The 22096-nt window shown below is 43.1% G+C and overlaps 1 protein-coding gene across 8 annotated transcripts in view; it reads left to right on the plus strand.

The window, feature by feature from the left end:
- Positions 1-20518, plus strand: part of TTC13 (tetratricopeptide repeat domain 13) — a 91383-nt gene extending 70865 nt beyond the window's left edge. For 5 of the 8 annotated variants that reach the window (XM_027596248.1, XM_027596251.1, XM_027596252.1 and 2 more), the window contains 9 exons: positions 767-859; positions 3111-3194; positions 4022-4106; positions 11356-11465; positions 13732-13867; positions 15382-15461; positions 17831-17909; positions 18059-18138; positions 19589-20518. In XM_027596248.1, coding sequence (XP_027452049.1) covers positions 767-859; positions 3111-3194; positions 4022-4106; positions 11356-11465; positions 13732-13867; positions 15382-15461; positions 17831-17909; positions 18059-18138; positions 19589-19703 — 862 coding nt within the window. In that variant the 3' untranslated portion in view covers positions 19704-20518. The remainder of the gene's footprint in view (positions 1-766; positions 860-3110; positions 3195-4021; positions 4107-11355; positions 11466-13731; positions 13868-15381; positions 15462-17830; positions 17910-18058; positions 18139-19588) is intronic. The other 3 variants (XM_027596249.1, XM_035724250.1, XM_027596255.1) reach the window with 1 other exon arrangement.
- The last annotated feature ends 1578 nt before the right edge of the window (positions 20519-22096 follow it).

A 22096-nucleotide genomic window follows, 5' to 3' on the forward strand; every position in this document is an offset into this window, starting at 1 on the left:
AAATAGTATAGTTGACGCACAGTATTCCGTGAGTTTCAGGTGTTTGGCATAGAGATGTGACCAGTGTGTATGTTACACCATGCTCACACGAGTGTAGCTACCACCTGTCCCCAAACAGCACTGTTACAGTATCGCTGACTGTGGTCCTCGTGCTGGGCCTCTCATCCCTGTGACTTGTTTCCATAACTGGAAACCCGTACCTCCCACTTAGTTAACAGGTTTTGAATCTTGTTTTGTCTGCTAACAATAGGCCTTAAAAGTTACATTTTCCTCTCTCAAGTTTGTCAGAAATTACTGGCATCATTATTCTTTGCAATACACTCAACTAGTGTTTATGAATTATAGGGATTGAGTGCTGTCAACTTTCCAAGCATATTTTTTAAGTGAAGTGTTTTAGAAAAAGCAGTCCCTTTGAAAGAGCACAATATGATCTGTGGTGCCTTTGAATGAACTTCGGTGTACCAGTCCTTTGATGGTTGAAGTGTGTGCCTGCCTAACCAGCTACAATTTAGTAGGAGAAACCACTGATGCTCATTTATATGAGAAAAATACTGCCCTTCTAGTAAACCTGTAGTGACTTCCTACTTGGTCCAACTGGAACATCTATTTGGAATCTGCAGGTTGGTGTTGCATATTTTTAGATGTAACAGGCTGAGCAGTTGCTTTCTCCCCACTTTTGCAAAGACTTCTCATGTTTTATTGTTAATGCTTTTGAGCATTTGTAGGTTTTATAAGGTCTTCGTCTTTAACAAGCTCCATTTTATAGGATTGCCGACCCAGACCAGCCAGTGTTGTGGTTAGATCAAATGCCAGCACGAAGTCTTAGCAGAGGTTTTAATAACCACATCAATTTGATCAGGTAGGAACCTTTTGTGCATCTTTCCTATTTTCATGGGAGTTTATTCCAAATAGGTCATGGAGACCGTGAGTGACCCTTGCTCCTTCCCTGGTGACTTTTGGACAAGGGCATACACAGATTAGCTCTGTACCTGTGGGGTCCTGCCTGCATTCACTTCAGCTAATCCAGTTGCAGGAAGAAATGCAGGACATGCCATGCTCCTTCCTCTGGCTCTTCTCTTTGATGCACAGCTCAGTTGAAGGGAAGACCGCCAGATTTTTGCCTAGGATGTCCTTCTCAAAGGGTCCTAAAACATCATAGCAAGTAATTAGAGGGAGAACATTACATTTCCCATAATACCCTGATTATGTTGCATGGCTCAAAGAATTCTTGGACAAGAATTGTGGTGGGGGAAGCGCTCCCCTGTGCCATGTCTAAAACCCCAACAAACAGAGGGGTTGGCTCCGTAACACTCTGGTAGCTAACCTTCCTGAAAGGGTGAGCCAGGTTAATGGGAGAGCTTCTGTCTTGTCCAGAGCCTCTGCAAATTAGGGACATGGGTACTTATCCACCTTCATGTGCTTAGCCACCCTCGAAATAGATGATGAACAGATGTTAAAGAACATCAGCTTCAAGGGGAGCCATGAATTTACTTCTAGATAAAATTTACAAATGTGGTAGTTGTGTCACGTCTAAAATGCTTCTCCTTCCAGAAGCCTGATCAAAAAAGTATCCTTCAGTACAACTCTGACGTTAAGTTTAATGGAAATGTCACTTATACTTTTTTTTTGACTTCCTAGAAAAAAAAATTCTTTTCCTTTTGTGACTTGTGTGTTCCTGTTTTTCTAATTTGTGGCATATATAGCTAGACTCCGCTGGCTTTAACTGAAGGCCACTGTCCATGTGTTGTGCTGTGTAATAAGTGACGTAGCTTAGTGAGGCCAGACTGGTAAACTGCGACGTAGCATGTTAAGAGTGATGGTGGTCATGTGTACAGGACGCAGGGGGACACAGAAGAGGGGTGTCCATCACCAGCCTCTAGGTGATGCTTGTGCTGTTTGGGGAGATGGGAAGCAGAGAGGTGGATGAGGCATGGATGCACAAGCGAGTCAGGCATGGTCAGGAAAGGATGACTCCTTCATTAGGACTGGTGATTAGCTTACAATTCAGAGAGTATCGTCAGGGATTGAGGCTTGAAAAACAGGCAGAGACCCAAATATAAAAACTTTCTTTCAAAATATAAATAACTTTATATGCCATTTAAGGCTTTTTTTTTTTTTTTAAGATGACGGAGAGCTGTTCAGAGCTTGTAAGCAGAGAAGTGGCAGAGCAGATTTGCACATTCAGATGGTCACTTTGGCTGTCGGTGGCAGGATTGCTGAGAGAAGGTGGTGACCCGGGAGGGAAGGGAAGTGGTTGGAAAGTTGTGTAATAATTCGGATGAACAAGGATCAGCTTTGTGGAAGTGAGTGGGGGGGGGGACGGGGTGGGTCTTAAGAGTGTCGACTCAGGAGCACTGGTGGTGGGTTGGAAATGAGGGAGAGCGTGGGGAGCCATGGGGGACAGTCCCCACTCTGGCTCAGGTGTGCGGCCCTTCCAGTCGGCCAGGTGACAGTAGGACAAAAAGTAGGTGGCCGTGTTTGGGGCTGGGGCTGGGGGCAGTGCAGGGTACAGGCGTGACTTCCTGCTCACAGTTGTGGATTTGAGGTTTGAGATGTCGATAGGGAACCCAGGGAGCAGTTGGGTGTGTACGTGTCGGACACAGGTGTGCCAGTGGGGTGTGTACATCAGCATGTTGGCTGTACATGAAGTTCGGGGGGAGAGTTTTAAAACTAGGAGGTGGGGATAGAAATGTGAGTAAAATAATATTTAGAGCAGGCAGAGACGAAGGCCACACGTGAGCTCGACTGCAAGAAGGAGCGGGAGCAGATAATATTACCGGGAGAACCAAGGGAGAGGAGAAAAACTAAAGGGCTTCCTAAAAGGAAATTGGCCTAGAAGTACTTAGGGATTTTTCTTCCCATTTTGGCATCTCCGGGGCTGAGTTTGGTGCCTTTCCTACCAGAAAAAGCTGCAAGAGCTGACGAACCATCTTACCAAGACAGTTCTTTGCTGCTTCTATTCATTGGTCGCAAGCAACCACATTTTCCAAACTTTTTTGCTACATTATTCTCTTGGCTCTCTTATTGTTCGTTTGAATTAACTTGGAAATCAGATGTTGTTTCAGATACGTTCCTTTGTAAAAAGATCCTTCAATTTTTTTTTCTTACAGGGGTCAGGTGATTAACATGAGATACCTGGAGTATTTTGAGAAGATTCTTCATTTTATTAAAGATAGAATTCTTGTTTATCACGGGTAATCCTTCAGTTTTCTTTTTCATAGTAATTGCTAGCTTTGATATATTTTACATCAGTTATATTTGCAAAACTTGAAAACTAAGCCTATTGACAGACTAAACAAAGTATATCAAATGTTTACACAGTGTTTGGAATCATAAAGTCTTTCAGTAATGACTTATCAACCTTCTTTTAACAGCTTCACAAATCCACAGAGTGTTTTTAATCTTACAATATTGTGACTTTTCTGATCTCTTTTCTCTAAAGAGAAGGACGTTTCTTTGAATTTCTTTATTAAGGATTTCAGCCGTCATATTCATTCTCCCTCACATGAAAGGCCATATGGCATAGATATAATAACAAAACACTGGGGGAAAAATAATTCTGAATGGATCATTATCACCAAGAAAATATAAAATTGGTATAAAAACCTAGCAGGATACTTCCATTTGAGCGACTTCAGAAAGGAAAAAAAAAAAATCACTTCTAATTTCAGAGATGGCATAGGAGAATCAAGGTTTCATGGCCAAACCAAGATCCATACATGTATATATACACACTGGCTGTCAATCTGTTCTGCTTTTCCCTGTTTCACTTTCTAGATGGGCTGCTATTTTCTTAATTGCCATCTGCAGCCCCAAATTCATGAGGATTAAACCATCCCATTATTTAGAAACTTTTGTTCTGGCCCACCATTTTGAATATTGAGCTGCTCACAATTGAGGATGATTTATTTAAATTAAAGGTAATAGCAATTAATGTAATTAATTATTACATTTCTGTATTAATTTTAGTTGCCATCTCCCTCTCTCTCTCTCTCTGTCTGTTGCTCTTTCTCTTTTTAAGAGCTAATAATCCTAAAGGATTATTGGAAGTTAGAGAAGCTCTGGAAAAGGTACACAAAGTAGAAGATCTTCTTCCGATTATGAAGGTAAGTTTATCGTCAAATCCTGGGAGGTGTTTTTAGAAAAACAAACAAACTAGAGCACTTTTTAAAAAGAATTCATAACTTTAAATGCATGTTCATTAATATTATGCTATAAGTATTTTAAAATTTATAAGGCATTCTACCTGAAAACACTAATGTAAACACACTCTGAATAAGAACCAAAATAAGACACAGGCATCAGTCTCAAACATAAAAGCAAATCTGTGAGGAAGCAGTTGATACAGGAAACAGAAGGAAACTAAAAATCTCTACAGTTGAATTCTGCTTCTGGATACAGTGGAGTACTGAGTACTTGACTGCCTTTCCACACCATAGCAATTCTAAAACTGGACAAAATACAAGGCAACTATTTTCAGGTGTTGGCAATTACTGTCACAAAGACTGTGATTTTCGAGAAGAGGGGAACACCTGAGGTGAGCCCAGGTTCACCCCAGCTCTCTACCTGGGTTAGGTACTAAACCACTGTGCATGTGGAGCCTAAACAGACCATGGTGGTCTTACTGAGCTAAGGAGGCAGCGATTGGAGCTGGGATCTGTTCAAGTGTCTGGACTTTACAGGGCAGAGTCCAGGAGAGGAGGGAGCTGCTCAAGGTGAGGAGTACCTGGAGGTCAGCATGGGAGATCCTTGTCATCCTTCGCTGAGAGCTCGACTGTGTGCGGGCAGTGAGACTCTGAGAGGCTCTGCAGAGAGTGGCCGCTGTGGGGGTGAGAGCTGAACAGAGCTATCAGCAGTTTGACACCACTGAGAGACAGTGGAGTTGTGGCCTTGCCAGGATGGAGGGATCCCATGAGCACCTTGAGCATCTTGTGACGACCCCAGGAAGGACACACTTTAGGTGTAAGACCACTTAGAATGAGGTTCATATCCTAGGACAAAATAGAGTGCCCTTACAGAGAAAAAAACCAAGCCTGAAAGGATTAAATGGATCTGCTAGTGATTTGACTGCCTGCCAACACAAAACTCAACACCCTTTAAAGGAAGGAAACACAGTCTAGACGTCTTAATTATTAGATAAATGAAGAAGCAGGAAAACGTGACCCATAACCAAGAAAAACAAAACCATTTAACAGGAACAGACCCCCAGATGATGCAGAAGTTGGAATTAGCTCTTTTAAAGTCTTTGCTTCATAAACGTGTTCAAGGACTTAAAGGAAAACATTTACATAATGATGAAGAATCTCAGCAGGGAAATGGAAACTGTAAAAAGTCCAAAAGAAAATCGGAGGACCCGAAAGTCCGTGGTCTCCAATTCAGATGGGTAATCGGTTCACAAGACACGTTGTCTGTAATCCAGCACTTGGTTCACTTAGGATGCCGGACAGAGAACAAGGCTCTGTGGCATCCGCGGTCTCATCGTGAAGCCCAGCAAGGACCCAGATGTGGGTCCTGCCCCCTTTATCTCAAAGGGTGAACGAAGTCGGAGTCGGTGCCCACCCTCACAGAAGCCACTACTCAGGTTTTGCATATGGCCCAAGGTTTGTGTGCCAGTTCTCCGCTTTCCTTGTCCAGAGGCCGTCTTCCCGATCAGAAGGTTTCACAAGGGTCTGCCATCACTTCTCGGGGAGGCCAGTGATGGAATGCTACTCAGTAACAAAACGGAGCGAGGGGACTACTACACACAGCAACCGCGGTGGACCTCAGAAACACGATGTTGAGCAAAGGAAGCCACATACAAAAGAGTATGATTCCATTTCTAAGAGGTCTGACCTATGGGGATAGATATCAGAACAATGGTGGCTTATGAGGAGTGAGATTTACCTTAATGGGGTAGGAGGAAGCTTTCCAGAATGATGGCAATACACTGTATCTTGGTGGTATAGTGGGTACATGGGTACATGGGTATGTACATTTGTCAGAATGCATCAAATTATACATGTGAAGTTCATTGTATGTAAATTTTACCTCAATAGAAAGTACATAAACTAATTTCATAGATAGATAGATAGATAGATAGATAGATAGATAGATAGATAGATAGCAACAGAAAAAAAATAGAATTCTCATAAATTAGAAAATAATCTCAGATAGGCTAGTACATTAAAGACAGCTGAATATCAAATATATATGAGCTGGAAGATCAATGAATTCTCCCAGAATGTAGTATGTAAAAGACAAAGAAATATAAACTACAAGAGATGATGAACATAGAAGATGAAGAATGGACCTGATAGAAATTCTGAAAGGAGAGAAGAAAGATAAAGAATCAGAGCAAAGAAAAAAAGAAAAGCAGAGCAATTAGTCAACAAAACAGAAGAAGGAAAGCTTGTAGAGAGATGAAAAGATCAGTTGAGGGCCCCCGGATGTTCAGCATGATGTTCAACATTGACACCTAGACACATTCTGATAAAATTTGGGGACTTAAAGGTGAAAAAGAGTTCCTCAAAAAAATTAGACATAGAACTATCATATGATCCAACAACTCCACCTCTAGACGTGTGCTCAAAAGAATTGAAAGAAGCGACTTGAACAGATATTTGTACACCCATGTTCGTGGCAGTGTTGTTCACAGTAGCCAAGGGGTGGAAGCAGCTCAAGTGTCCATTGATGGATGAATGGATAAATCATATGTGGTCTAGCCATACAATGGAATATTATTCAGCCTTGAGAAGGAAGGAAATTGTGACTCAGGCTACAACATGGATGACGCTTGAGGACATTATGCTACATAAAATAAGCCAGTCACAAAAGGACAAATACCCTGTGATTCCACTCATGTGAGGTGTCGAGAGGAGTCAAATTCATAGAGACAGAAGGTAGAATGGTGGCTGCCAGGGGCTGGGGGAGGGAGTCAGTGCTTAATGGGGACAGAGTTTGTATTTGGGAAGTTCTGTGGATGGACAGTGGTGATGGTTACAAACAGTGTGAATGTACTTAATGCCATCAAACTATACATTCAGAAATGGTTAAAGGGGCAAATTTATGTGATGTATATTTTAATACACACCCAAAATAAAAACATCTTCAAGCTTCCAGAAAAAAACCAAATACTAAAGAAGGAGAATTCCACAGATGCCCGACTTTTCTCCAGCAATAGTGGATTCCAGAAGACAACTAAGGGAAATTTATTTGAACCCACTGTACCAGTGTTCAGGTATGAAGGTCAAATAAAAACTGTTTCAAGCATAGTCATTTAGGAATTTCATCAAATCTAGATTTTCTTTGTCAAAATGATTGAAAGACATATGTACTTTCACAAAATAAGCCCAAGAAAGAAGAAGACATGAGATATCAGAAATCATGGTGAACAAATAAGCCACTGAAATGAATTGTTAATGCCTGATGTTAAAAAAATATACATGTCTGAAATTAAAGTACTAGCTAATGTCAACATTAGAGGTTGAAGAAAGTAGAGAGAGGAAGTAAAACTGTTACTGTAAAGGTATTTATTTTTTCAATGAGAGAATATAATCACTGACTGACCCATGATATTGACAGAAAAATACATGTTTAAATATCTATATTAAAATTTAAAGGCAAACACTGAAAGAACAGAGGTAGGATGTATAATCTTCTAAATGCCTAGAAGGTAGGGAAACGGCATAAAGACAACAAAGTCAATTTAACTCAAAGCTTACGAAAAGAGTAGGGTCGGTAAGAAATGGATGTAATGGCAGTGAGAAGTCAGCCTGGCATTATAATTGGTCCCTTAGTGAAAGATGGACGATTTCAGATTGGTGTTTTAAAGTCCAGCTACGTGCTGTTTACAGGAGACATGCATAGCAAGTTAACGTTTAAAAAGGGGAAGGGAGAAAGGTATACCAGGCAAATGCTAATGGAAGGCAGTGTGGGTGTGGCAATGTTAACATCAAAAGCAGTGTAATTCAAGATGAAGGAGACTTCAAGGGACAGAAATTTTATTGTTTAAAAGTGTAAAATTAAGAAATTTTAATTTTATGAACCTCTTCTCTGCCCGGGAATATAACACTCAAAAATTTGCCAACAGCAGGTGGATTTTATTTTTTCCAATTAATGCTTTGAACTTTAACGTAAAAGTTGAATCAGTGTTCTTGTAGCTATAGTAGAGATGTTTGATTACATCAAATAAAATTTGAGAAGTGGGTAGGGCCAGAGCTTGTCGATTTCTAAGGAATAACCAGGAAACATCACTTCATGAACAAAGCAGTGAGCTAGTACTGTGCATGCCAGGGCCCACATCTGCCTCACTGGGCTTGGGTGAGCCTCTTCCACGGTCTAGATCCCAGGCTTCTGTCTACTAGGAGCAATGATTCTGGCCAGACCACAGCTCAGGGGGTTATTGCGAGTGTTAGATGAACTGATGCAGTGGTTCTCAACCTTCTCAAAGCCACTCCAGCATTAACTCAGTACCCATGTTCAATGTCCCCTTTCCTGTACTCAAATGAAATTCACAGAGAATATATCACACCTACTCAAAAAATTATTTAAAACATCACCATCGTGCCATAAAAGGAGGTCTGCCAGGTAAATCATCCATAATAGACAAGCGTGTGTGTAGCTCAGGATGTCAGCATTCAGGCTTGTCTTCAGGAGAAGCCATAACAAAGGAGCCGTTGTTCACACCTGTTTACATTTGAACCTGACAGCTGCAAACGCGGCCCCATATCTGTGCGTTACTTGCTGACTTATGAATCATGAGCCACAGTGTTGGTGGCGACAGGGTTTTTTGAAACAGTAACCTTCCAAACAATGTCTAGTACCCTCTTCCCTCAATTGGACATGCTGTTCACATTCATGGAAAGTTCAGTGTGTATTAAAACTATGTAGTTCTGAGCCTCACGTTGGGGTAGAGATTACTTAAATAAATGAAAAACATAAAAAAAAAAACAACAACATGTAAAATATTTAGTGTCTAAGTGTGAAATGGAGTCTGGTTCCAGGCCCAGGTGATTATTAAATTATAAACAGGTTCTTCATGGACATGAAAGCCCAGTGGGGCATTGGCAGTCAGTCTTGCATCATGTGTGACTGTCCCCTGCCCTGTGGGACATCTAGTGTTCTCAGCCCCACCTGCTAAGTGGTAGACCTTCCCGCCACCCCCCGCCCTCCACCCCCCTGTCCCTGTAGCCACCAAACTCTCCCATAAATTCCCCAGATGCCCCCCAGAGGGCAGAACCGCTCCACGGAGGGCATCTGGGACAGACCTACAGAAAGAAAACTGACATGTCTCAGTTTTTCATGTTCTTTCTTGTTGGTATTTTAGGCATTACATTTACTCTATTGGGTAGAAGGCCAAGTCAGCTGAGCAGGGTTTTAATGTTTTATGTATGTCGTGGTTTAAAAAGAAAAGCCTAGTGGGCTCCAAGTCTGCAGTTGTTTAGTGCAGCCAAGAGGCCGAGCATCGCCCGCCCGGGGCCAGCCTTCTGGTGCAAGGTCACGCCGTGGTGTGGAAGTGACCATTCCCTGGCAGCACTAGACACCTAGCTTTCATCCGGGAATGTGGTGAAAGCACATATTTTTTAAAGGCACACACAGAAGTATATAAATACCTTTGGTTTTAAAGGGTTTGGTGCAATGTGATGTGACAACAGCTTCCACTGAAATATTCTTTCGGTGAAAAACCATGTTAAAATACAACTGACCCTTGAACGACATGGGTTTGAACTGCGTGGGTCCACTTATACGTGGATTCTTTTCAATAAATACAGTACAGTCCTATACATGTATCTTCCTTGTGATTTCTTAATAACCTTTTCTCTAGCTTACTTTACTATAAGAATACAGTATAGAATACATATAACATATTAACCTTTTATGTTATCAGTAAGGCTTCTAGTCAGCAGTAGACTATTAGCAGTTAAGTTTTTGGGGAGTCAAAAGTTATACAGAGGTTTGGGGGGTCGGCTACCCCTCACATTGGTCAAGGTCAACTGTATACCTCAGCTCCCCTTGAGGCAGCTTATTGGCATATAATGTGGCTGGAGGTCATGAAGGCTTGGGTCCACGTTCCCACGCTGCCACTTCCCGCTCAGTAACTCGGGTGGGACCTGCCCTCCCAGGGGCTCCTCCTCGGTAAGATGGAGACCATGCCCTGTCTTACTGGTACGTCGTGAGCATCAGATGAGAATTGGCATATAATGTTACCACACATCTTCCTCTAGAAGCCCCTTCTCCATGGAAGATATTCCTGTTCCAGTTCCTGATTCTGGCTCTGATCACTTGTGCCTCGTTGGTCCCTGCTCCTTCTCTGCACCATTCATGACCACCTGCTGGGTCTTACTGGTTTTAGACAACCTTTCCCCCAGTAGTGACTTACGTGAAGCACAACCTCCTCTTAGTCTATCCTTGGTTCTCTTATTCAAGTCTCTCAGCCCTTTAAAAAAAGTTGGCAACACTAAACAATGTGGGGAGGATTTTTTCTGGAGTAACGACAAAATCTATTTATTGGCATTTTGGCTTTGTCAAAAATATTTTATTTTTATTTATTTTTTAAAAGATTTTTATTTATTTATTTGCCAGAGAGAGAGGGAACACAAGCAAGGGGGAGCAACAGGCAGAGGGAGAAGCAGGCTCCCTGCTAAGCAGGGAGCCTGATGCGGGACTCAATCCCAGGACCCTGGGATCATGATCTGAGCTGAAGGCAGATGCTTAACCAGTAGAGCCACATAGGCTCCCTGTCCAAAGTATTTTAAATAAAAAGCTGACATCTGAAACTGCCTTCATACTTGTCACCCCTGAAGGCCATTCTTGGCTCTGTGTAATTCCTTTAACATACTTTTCTGTGGTCTGTAGAGTTGGAGTGTGTGTGTGTGTGTGTGTGTGTGTGTGTGTGTGTGTGTGTGTGTGAAATTCTCCAGTTGACAAATATAACTCTGAGTACTTTTCAAATCAAACTGCCTTGAAGGAGCACGAGCATGAGCACAAGGTGTTTTTTGAGTTATGAGATTTGGGGTACAGCCATTCTGCTAAGAATCCAAGTTGCTGCCAATAAAGATAAACATGAGAAAATCTTAAGGGCACTCTTAGAAGGGAGCAGCACCCCCAATGACTGAGGGAGCTTGTTGCTGAGGCTCCGTGCCGGCCTCTGCTAGGGGCACTGGGCAGTGCCACCTGGGCCTGGAGTTTGTGTGGGGTGTTAGGGACAGAAAGAGGCGTCCCCAGTCCCTGTAGAGGTGTGCATGGTCATGGCCTCTTGCATCAGGATTTCTGTGACCCTTCGTACACATGTAGAAGGTGGACTCAGCGCTACAGAAGAGTGCCTGGGGGTTTACAATGAATTACACACTAGTAATGTGAATTTTTTTTCCCTGAAAGCAGTTTAATACTAAAACGAAGGATGGGTTCACGGTGAACACAAAAGTTCCCAGCCTCAAAGATCAAGGGAAGGAATATGATGGATTCACAATCACAATTACAGGAGACAAGTATGTATGCTTCCTAAGTGTGAGTATAAAGGTGGGCTGGTGTCTGATAATTGCCACGGGAGCTTAGACGTTACCCGGCTTTTGCTTTATCCTAAAATGAAAATTATCAAGGGCCAGTGTGTAGCTATAACCAGTTATTTTGTTAACATGACTTGTAGAATATTATGCCAGCAGATACATTTTCTGACCACGCTGGATCTAACAGCTTTCTAGATATTAGGTATAATATCTAATGTGGAAAGCATTCTTCCAGGTTCTTAAAGTTCCTTGTGGGCAACACTTTTAGTGATAAAATGAAAAGAGATGAAAGATTGGCAGATTGAAGGCCACTGTAAGAGTTTTTAAGTACAGGTTTTAATATATTATGAAAGGGGTGCAGTCTGTTCTTATGGAAAATTTAGAATACAAAGATAAGCAAAGATAAAAAAAATCATTGAGTTGTTTTCTTTAAAAACTGAGATTATGCTCCACACATAGTTTTATAATCTGTTTCTTTTGTGTCTTACAATTACTTTATCATGAACATTTTCTTATATTTTTGTAAGCCTTTGTAATGCTTGCATAGTATTCCATTTTGTGGATGTTGTAGCATTCCTACTGATTTTTTGTTATTGACCATTTAGAGTACTTCTCATTTTTCACTTTGTAAATAGTCCCGCAGTGACTTTTTATTAACCAGTCTAATTTATATCTGAAGCCCAAGCTTCATCTAGGAGCCTCCATATCCCTTGAATTTGGGGTGATTACCTTGCCCCTCCCCTGCAACATGTATCCCTCGGTTGCTTCGCCTGCAAGGCGCCATGATTCCTACATCAGGACTTCTGGCTTGATTTCTGCCAGCCCCACAGTAGGGCTGTGACTTGCCTCTGCCTCTTGGGCTCCAGCTTTCTCATGTGCCTTTACTCTCAAACCACAGGAGCCTCTTTGTCAAGTTCTCTGTCAGAACCTACACAGGCTCCATGAGTAAGCACCAGCTTAGCAACTCCCAGATTTTGTGACTTTTCCATATCCTTGAGGTCTTGAACTACCCCAGACCATTTATCAAAGTACTTTTCCCAACAAATACCACACTCCCCTCCCGGGAAGGAATTCCAGGGTTTGCTGTTAACGTTTAAATTACTCCCCTGCCTTTCCACCCACTCGTGAGATATAGATCTCCTCAGATGAACTGGTTCTCCAGACAGAAAGGGAATGACAGTGTCAAAGAGTACATAAAGCTTCCCCCAGAAACGTGGCGTCTTTCCTCCATGTCTCACCGTATTCATTACATCATGCTCTGGGCTCTGAGCCCTCAAGTAGACTCTGGTGTCTCCGTCCCCGGTCTCGTGGTAGCTTCCAGTGCTTTTGTCAGTGTCCCTGAGGCTCCACTCCACTGGGTGTTAAACCACTCCCCGCTCCATACCCTCCACTGCCTGTGGATACCAGGACCCGCTCCCCTGCCAGGCAGGCACTCAAGGCCTTTCATAATGTGGCCCTTGCAACATTTCCTGCTTGCCTCAACTGTTTTCCTGCCAGAACTTGGCCTGCTCACTCAGCTGGACGGCTTGTTCCCTGAGGTCACCTCGCACCTCCTGGTTCTGAGCCTCTCTCACTCCTGTCCTGATTTTCACATTCGGGCCCCTCCCCCCGTGGAGCATTTCCCGTTGTCTTCCACATCCCTAAATTAGACCTGCTCTCCCACTTTTGAACCCTGACTCACTATGTGACCGCCCTGTGCGTGGTCTTATAATACTTCATGGCCTCAGTTCTCCCTCTCTTCCTCCATAAATGCAGCAGCTGTGCTGTGTTCCTCTTTATAGGATCTAAGAGCTGTTTATTTATATAATACATGCATGTTGCATCAAATTTGTCTCCTCTGTAGAGCCTGTCACGGAGCTAAGCGTGCAGCGGAAGCTTAAAAAAACACAGTGGAGTCCCTGAACTTCTGCGCACAGTTCTGGCTCCTGATCTTCAATCATAATAGGGAGGCTGTCTGAGAAAGTCTTTACCATGCATTCATTCTTGACTGTGTGTGGTTCCCTTCTGTAGTAGCTTAAGCTCCTATAATATGTACATTTGGTTAGACTGAACAAAATACCATATTTTATGGGAAACCTGCCTGCATATGGAACACGCCTCCGTGTGTGTAGTTAGAAAGGTGGGACACGTTCTCAGATATGTCTTGTGCCACATCAGCATACCAGTTCCTTCCTTTTTTTTGACTCCCCGTGTTTGGCTCTTTGAATTGTATAATGCATGCCTTTGACACACATTGTTGTATTTTTAGGGTTGGCAACATACTCTTTTCTGTGGAAACGCAAACCACAGAAGAAAGAACACAATTCTATCACGCTGAGATAGATGCGCTTTATAAAGACCTCACAGCAAAAGGAAAAGTACTGATTCTTTCATCAGAATTTGGGGTAGGTTTTTGTTTTTTTCCAGTTTATCCGTGCTTATAACCTTTTCAAAGCCTCTACCCATTCACGGGTATTATCCATTTTATGCTTAAGATCAGCTTTCACTGATGACCTATAAGGACTTCTTTTTAAAAAATCCTTATAGAGGGCACCTGGGTGGCTCAGTTGGTTAAGCGACTGCCTTCAGCTCAGGTCATGATCCTGGAGTCCCGGGATCGAGTCCCGCATCGGGCTCCCTGCTCAGCAGGGAGTCTGCTTCTCCCTCTGACCCTCTTCCCTCTCGTGCTCTCTACCTCTCATTCTCTCTCTCTCAAATAAATAAATAAAATCTTTGAAAAAATAAAAATAAAATTCTTATAGAAACAATTCCCATATTTATTTATTTTTTAAAGATTTTATTTATTTGAGAGAGAGAAAGCACACAGAGGGAGAGTATAAGGGAGAAGCAGACTCCCCGCTCTCCCCGACGTAGGGCTCAATCCCAGGACCCTGAGAGATCATGACCTGAGCCGAAGGCAGATGCTCAACCAACTGAGCCACCCAGGTGCCCCCAATTCCCATGTTTAATAACAATAGTAATTGAGGAAGGGAAATGATCCATTTACACAGTTACTGTGTTATATGGTAAGTCTGGGCTCTGTCCATAGTTGGTCTGTAGTGACAGTAGCCTGTGGGGCATTTGGTGGGCCTCTCCTGGTCTGTGATTCTTCCCTCCGTGTCCCACCCCAATGCAAGGGGGCTCCCTAGAGGCAGGATCCGGCCTGTCACCTTCGTGGGAGTATTGTGGGCACTCCATCCAACTTCTGGAGTGGATGCCCTTGGCCCCTGGGAAATCACTTCATTTCTCTTGCATCTAATTAGTTCATTCCTATAATTAAGCATCCAGGTTTTTATATAATTAAGTGTATTTATCACCTAAATCTCAGTACAGAGGGTGTGCTCATCCGAATCTTGGGAAACCATATTTGGTATTAATGAGTACTTTGTTTTATTTTAATCTTAATACGTATTTTGACATTTCAAGTCACGCTAAAGGAGGCTGATATTTTTATGTTTATCAGAAAAGTTTTTCTGTTTTTTTTTTTAAGATTTATTTATTAATTGAGGGGGAATGGAGGAGCAGATGGAGAGGGAGAGAGAGAATCCCAAGCAGACACCCCTCTGAGTGCAGAGTCCGACTCGGGGCTCGATCCCAGGACCCTGAGATCAAGACCTTGGCCAAAACCAAGAGTTGGTTGCTTAACTGACTGATCCACCCAGGTGCCCTGAAAAAGTTTCAGTTTTAAAAACAGCTTGGAAAATATTGCCTTACCCTGAACTGTACATATACCCTTTCATTAGGAAAAAATGGTAGCGCAGAGTATAAAATACGCAAGAATGTGAAAGTAGGTTCCTGTAGGAGAGACATGAAATAATCCTCTTCCCGAGCTAAATTTTTCTTATGTCTTATCACCTTGTAAAAAACTAGTTTATAATCTAGTATTTAAATTCATGAGCATGTGTCTTTTTTTTTCTAGGAGGCTGATGCTGTTTGCAACTTAATCTTATCCTTAGTTTATTACTTTTATAATTTAATGCCACTCTCTCGAGGATCCAGGTGAGAGCCTATGACTTGAAAGTTTTTACATTGAAGAACATGTCCTTTTTGGTTGCACTCCTCCTTGTGTCTGGGCTCCAAAAGTACCCCAAGCAATTGCAGGAAATCCCCTTTGGTTTTTTTCAAAATCCACCCAGAAGTTATGTCCTTGACCTACCACACCATCAAAGGAGTTACGAAAGGTTGTTCTAAGATAGCGTGCTTACGTTTTACAGGCTGGAGACCACTCACTGGACAACACAGATGTCTTGAAGTCCTACTACATGCATGCATGTGCACTTGTATTTGAACTTTTGATATTTGCCCAGACTGTCACCCTGCCCTCTTCCCCCCTTTCCCCCGGTTTTGGTCCGTCACTCGACCTCCAGCCCTTTTTTGAGTCACCAGCCATTCTGTACTACTTGTACTATTGTGAATCAATTCTTGCTCCTTAGGAATCCGTCAGGAGCTTCTTAGGTGTCATTAAAACCAGGGTTTCTGTCTGTTCTCTGTTAGCCAGTACGACGTGCAGTAGATAGTGGAATTTGAATTTAAGATGTTTGGGCTAAAGTGATATACTTGAATGTTCCTGTCTTTAACACTTTAAAAGTAAAACTCTCCTAGATGTGGTAGTAAATGTTGTTATATTAGAAAGGCACGGAAACAAGCTAGGAGCATAAATACTGTAGTATCAGCCTGTTACTAGCGTGCACTGAATATATGACATGCTTACGCCCTCCGTGTGTTCCCCTTTGATCAAGCATGGACGTGGGTGCCGTGCGGGTACCCAGCAGTTGCCCATTTGTCCTCATGGCAGCTGTGCTGGCTCCCGGGGTGACACGGGAAGGAGGTGACACGGGAAGGAGTGACACGGGAAGGAGGTGACATGGGAAGGAGTGACACGGGAAGCAGTGACACAGGAAGGAGGTGACACGGGAAGGAGGGACACGGGAAGGAGGTGACACGGGAAGGAGGTGACACGGGAAGGAGGGACACGGGAAGGAGGGACACGGGAAGGAGGTGACACGGGAAGGAGGGACACGGGAAGGAGGTGACACGGGAAGGAGGTGACACAGGAAGGAGTGACACGGGAAGGAGGTGACACGGGAAGGAGGGACACGGGAAGGAGGGACACGGGAAGGAGGTGCAGTTCTCGCCACCCGTGCTCTTGCCCTCAGAGCCGCATCTGTTCAGCCCCTGTCCTCTCTGTGCTCAGAACTACCACCATAGTTCGAACCCGCGCCACCCCGTGCCTTTCTGACTCGTCTCCCTGCTTCCAGGCTTTTCTCCGCCCCTTCTCTGCCTCAGTTCTTTCCTTTTTTTTTTTAATTCCAGCATAGTTCACATACAGTGTTATATTGGCTTCGGGTGTACAGTGTAGAGATTCAGGATCTCTGCCCCCATTCTTTATACCTGGTGGCTCAGGTGCAAGCTTGTCCGTGTCCTCTCCTGGTTTGTCTTGGCCTTGTCACAGCTCTCCTTGACCTGCCCTTTTACTATGCTGTGGAACCTCTCGAAGGTCCTCCCGTTCCCCCTCCAGTGCACCTCCCTGCCTTTCCTTATACCTTCGTGTCCACACGGGCTCTGCCTCTGTGCCAGCCATTTCCCTTCCTTCCCCTCTGCCCCCCATGCCCCGCCTGGACCCTGAAGAGGCAGCGTGCATGCCCTTGGCCCCCGTGGGCGCCCCTCGGCTTGACTCCCTGCACCTGTAGGCTTTCCCCGCAGTGTGCGTGCTGTCTGCCTCCCCGGCCAGCCTGCTTGTTTTCAGACGCGAGAGCCTTGTTTTGGTTATCTGCACGCAGAGTGTCCTGCACAGGGCCCGTGCGGCCCGTGTGTAATAGATATGTCAGAAGCAGGAGTGAGTCTGTTATATGCCAGGAAGGGAATTTATAGGACACATCACCTTTCAAACCGGTCTGTTGGCACCTTCTGAGAATGTGTTCTGCTTTTCTTCTTTGGGGACTGAGGTTTTTAATGCTTAAACAATAAGATTAATAATTTGTATTACAAAGTGTATGGTATACGTGCTTTTTAAAAGCCAAGCCTTGTGAAGTTGCTAGAAATAGAAGCAGACACATCTTCTAATTCATTATTTCCTAAGAATAGAAAAACCAAGTGGGGAGAAAACTCCTACTTAAAAGAAACACCTTTTTTTCCCCAGAAAAAGAATATTCTGGGTCACATTTACCCTTAAAATAGTGAATCTAAATATTTTTGTTAGTAGTAAATTAGTAGATTTTTTTTAAGACATGAAAGTATTTTTTAGTTTAATTTCTAAAGAATTCTTAAGTAAAATTTCATCTTTTACGACAGAAAATCCATAGTGAACTTTTCATATGATCCCTGTTCAGAAACCAGGACTGACAGGTAATTATTCTTTATTTACATAGTGTGATAGCTTACTCTGTGATCGTGGGAGCTTTGATGGCAAGTGGAAAAGAAGTGGCAGGAAAAATCCCCAAAGGGAAGGTATGTTGAAGCCAGAAGGGCAGATGGTTGGCTGTGTGTTTAAATCCCAGCCCTCAGATTTTTGTTTTAAGATCCAGAAGTTAAACAGATCTCAAAGTGAGCCTCTCTCCTCCATATTAATTACATTCCTAAATTTCTTTCTTTTTCAGTTAGTTGACTTTGAAGCTATGACAGCTCCTGGTTCAGAGGCCTTTAGCAAAATAGCCAAAAGCTGGATGAACCTAAAAAGGTAACTACTTGGTGGCGGTCAACAAAGGGATGTTACCTCTAAAGGGGGAGAGAGGACTTCCTGCTCCTGTTGGAGCTAGCTGGGTGATACTGGGAGTACGCTCCCTTTCCTGCATTCTTACTCTGCAAGGAGTGTAATCCATTTTTCCAAGGCTAAGATGTTCTCCTGTTGTGTAGGACCCCCGAAAGGTGAGTCTACAGATAAAAATAAATAATGAATAAAAAGCAAGGAAATTGGTTTGTGAAGGAAAAGTGACACATGTCCTCTTTGTATAATCAGGCGTTTATCTCTCTTGGCTAATTGACCCTTTATCCCACCCTCTTAGGTTCAGTATTCAGGAAGGAATTTGAAAACTGTGAGCTGGACCCATTTCAGACTTACTCTGAGTGGGAGCCCATTTTTACTGCACAGTTGATTTTGAGAAGGTGGCCCTTCGTTGTAACATAGGCGAGGAATACATGTGAGTCCGTAAATACTAATCAGACATCATCCCCAGCGGCTACCATCACGAGTCCAGCATACCCTGATCTTTCCTGGCTCTTGTTGCCAGGACTTTTGGGATGAAATGAAACCCATAGATGCTTTAATAGTTAATAAAGAACAAGCACATGTCACTGACCTTTATTCTTGCTCCTTCTCTGTGTTTTCTTCATCATAACCCCCACCAATTTTGCCTTTCCCATCTACTGGACACAGCAGCCACTCTAAAAATTGCTGGGTAATTTGCACTCTGTTTAAAACAGAGAAATTCATGTCTGTAGTGCACTCTTGTTCAGTGTGTAAGGACATTACTTAGCTTTATAACGATCGCACTGACAGTCGCACCGCGTTCCAGTGTATTCCCGTTTCAAGATTACTGGCTCACGTGTGTTTTAGGAATATGACCAAAGCGTCAAACATCTTGCTTCTGTCTCTTCGATAGTTTTACAGTGTGAACCTTCCAACAGTTCTTTAAGGAATGAATAAAAAACTGCCTCCCGCTGTGCAGGTACCATTTCGCACCGCGTTCTGGCATGCATGATCTCATTCTGGGCTCAGGGCCCCGCTGTGAGTTAAGAAGACTGTGCCTGGTGCTACTGATACGGGCAGGGGGGCCAGAGAAAGGGCTGTAGCCAATAAGGAGCGAGGCCAGCCTGGACCCTGTGTCTCTGATTCAAGTCTAATGGCTCCCCCGCAGGACGTGTGCGAACAGTCACGCGTACAACAGAGCTTAATTTTCCTTTCCGAAGATTCTGGCTGAACTGGCCAGCAGCCCATTATGGGAGCCTCTGGATATAAGTCCCCAGCCACAGAAGCATCCGTTCTTTTCACAGCTCCTCCCTGCTTTTGTAAAATTGTCTGACAGCATACATACAGGGTCACTGGAAAGAGAATATTAAAATAGGAATAATGCCTTTTTTGTGAAATCGTGTTAATCTTCATATTCCTTCTTTGTGTTTTTCTTTTCCAGTATTTCACCTTCTTATAAGACTCTCCCATCCGTGTCGGAGACGTTCCCTACATTAAGATCAATGATCGAGGTGCTAAACACGGACTCCTCTCCACGTTGTCTTAAGAAACTCTAGTTACGCTGTGGTATTTATACAAGTAAAGGGCCGGACCTCTTGCTTCTTAAGTTATTTTTTAAAACATGGAATTATAAAGAAACTAGGTCCTTTATTACTTTTGATACCAATTTTTGATAGGAATTGAATACTTGAAATCATTTTCTTTACTTTTTGAACCATAACAAAAATCATGAAAGAGGGTTTTTTTGGGGCGGGGGGAAAGCTCTATGTTGGGGCAGGAAAATGTATGTAGAGGCCAGCGGCGTTGTTGGTTTCCACTTACAAAGTCCTAAAACTCCTTCCTCGCAGCAAAAAAGTTGACTTCAAAAACCAAAAATTAATCATTAAAAGGAACAAAACCAACAACAAAACAGAAGCGTTTTCATTCCTTGAAAGATTTGTATATTTTTCAAAGGCCTTTTTATGCACATTGTGATAGGGCATCGTGTTTCTCACATAATCTTCACGAGTGGGTTCTCCGTTGTATTTGAACGATGGAAGATTCCTGGGCCGTCACCATGCGCCGCAGAGCTCACTGCCGGGAACATTTGTTTTGAATGATGCAGACAGTATTTGCCAGTGACCCAAACACTGAATTACTGAACCATGTTTTTTTTTTCTCTGTGTTGGAAAAAATAAACGAGGGGTGATTTCTATAAATCACCAGTTTTTGGCACTGGATTATGTATGATTTTATTTTGTGAACTAGTTTCACTTTCAGGTGTAAGAACATCTGGAACATGACTGATTTTTTTTTTCCTCCCCAAGACAGGGTAAATGACAGTGAATAAAACGGGTTCATTAAATTATTGCCATTTCCAAATCATTTTCATTTTTCTTCGGTCTTTATTAAAGAGTTAAACTATTCACTGCTTTCTGCTACTTGGTTTTGGTCTTGAAATCCCACGTTAAGAGTAGCAGGCCAGTTCTTGGGGCGTCGGGGCTCATGGGGAGCTTAGCACCACTGGACAGGAGCAGTTATCTGCTAGAACATGGCCGTTTGATCAAGACGACCTGTCCTTTGGACTCATGCCCATCCGGCTACTGACGTGTGCTTTCAAACAGTCACCGAGTGTGGCTCCTGTCGTCGTCTCTTCTGAGGGAGGGGAATAATGATCCCAGTTGTCAGGCAAACCCCATCCTATGAGCACATTTCACACCCACAAGTCGATTTTTCTCCTAGAGACCAGCATTGTGCTCACTGAAGACAAATGTCCGTTTTCATTTTACAGGTGAGCGAGCTGAGACTCTGGGAGGGCATTGACGCTCCCAAGACCCCAAGATGTTGACGCCCTGGTGCTGATTCCAGCCAGTCCTCTCTGAGCCCAGGGCCTGCCCTGCCCTGCTGTGGTCTCCAGGACCAAAGATTCAATTCGCAGGCTCTTCTCAAGACTCAGAGAATACATAACAGGGCACCGTGCAGGGTCTCCATGTATCTGTTACGTTTCCTTGTGCTCTCAGCTTTGTGCTGTTTTGACCAAACTGAGCTAGCTGAAGACTTTGGAAACCACAAAAGAGCTGCATCCAGAGATGCTGTGCAGGATTGCAAAGCAAGATGGTAGTTGCCATCTTTTTTTTTTTTTTTTTTAAGATTTATGTACTTTAGAGAGAGCCTGTAGGTGCATGAGTGGGGGAAGGGACAGAGGAGAGAATCTTCAAGCAGCTCCCCGCTGAGTGCAGAGCCCCATACCGCACTCGATCTCTCAATGATCCATGAGATCCTGGCCTGAGCCAAAACCAAGAGTCAGATGCTTAACCGACTGAGCCACCCAGGAGCCCCCTGACTTTTCTAAAATATGACAATATGTCTGAACCCCAGAATTAGAACATATTTCTCTTAAACTCCAAATTCCTCCATTTCAGTTTTTATTTAGATAGCCCAGTTTCTCCTCATTCACATAAGGTAATTATCACATCATCAGAAGTACTAACATGCTAAATTCTGTGACTTCAGAATGTTTTGGGAAAACATTCCATCTTCTGCCCCAAATCCCAAAATACTTAGGCCAAATTGACTGTGGTCTGAACAAATATTACATGTAGTTCTGTTTGGTGGCCAAGACGGTACTAACCGTTAGCGCTCCCATTCCCATCTTTAAGGGCTCTTGTCACAGGAAGATTTGAAATGCATTTTTATATCATGATATTTAATGCTCTCTCATCACCTCTTTTATTAAATTGAAAAACTGCACCTAAAAATCAGTCACAGTTCCATCATACAAGTTATTCTCTGTTTAAAGCTTTTTTAAAAAACAAATTTCTTTCTTAAAAATTAGAATTCAGTTTGCTTTTATCCTCAGCATTTCATATCAAGACCTTTTGGTCATTCTGAGGAAACAGGACCGTCATGTTTCTTTTACCTGTGTTTGGTTTTTACCTTGCTAGGTACCCTTACCCTTTGAATTTTGTGG

The sequence above is a fragment of the Zalophus californianus genome, chromosome 15 (genome assembly GCF_009762305.2).
Source record: "Zalophus californianus isolate mZalCal1 chromosome 15, mZalCal1.pri.v2, whole genome shotgun sequence".
In the NCBI taxonomy this organism is placed as follows: Eukaryota; Metazoa; Chordata; class Mammalia; order Carnivora; family Otariidae; genus Zalophus; species Zalophus californianus.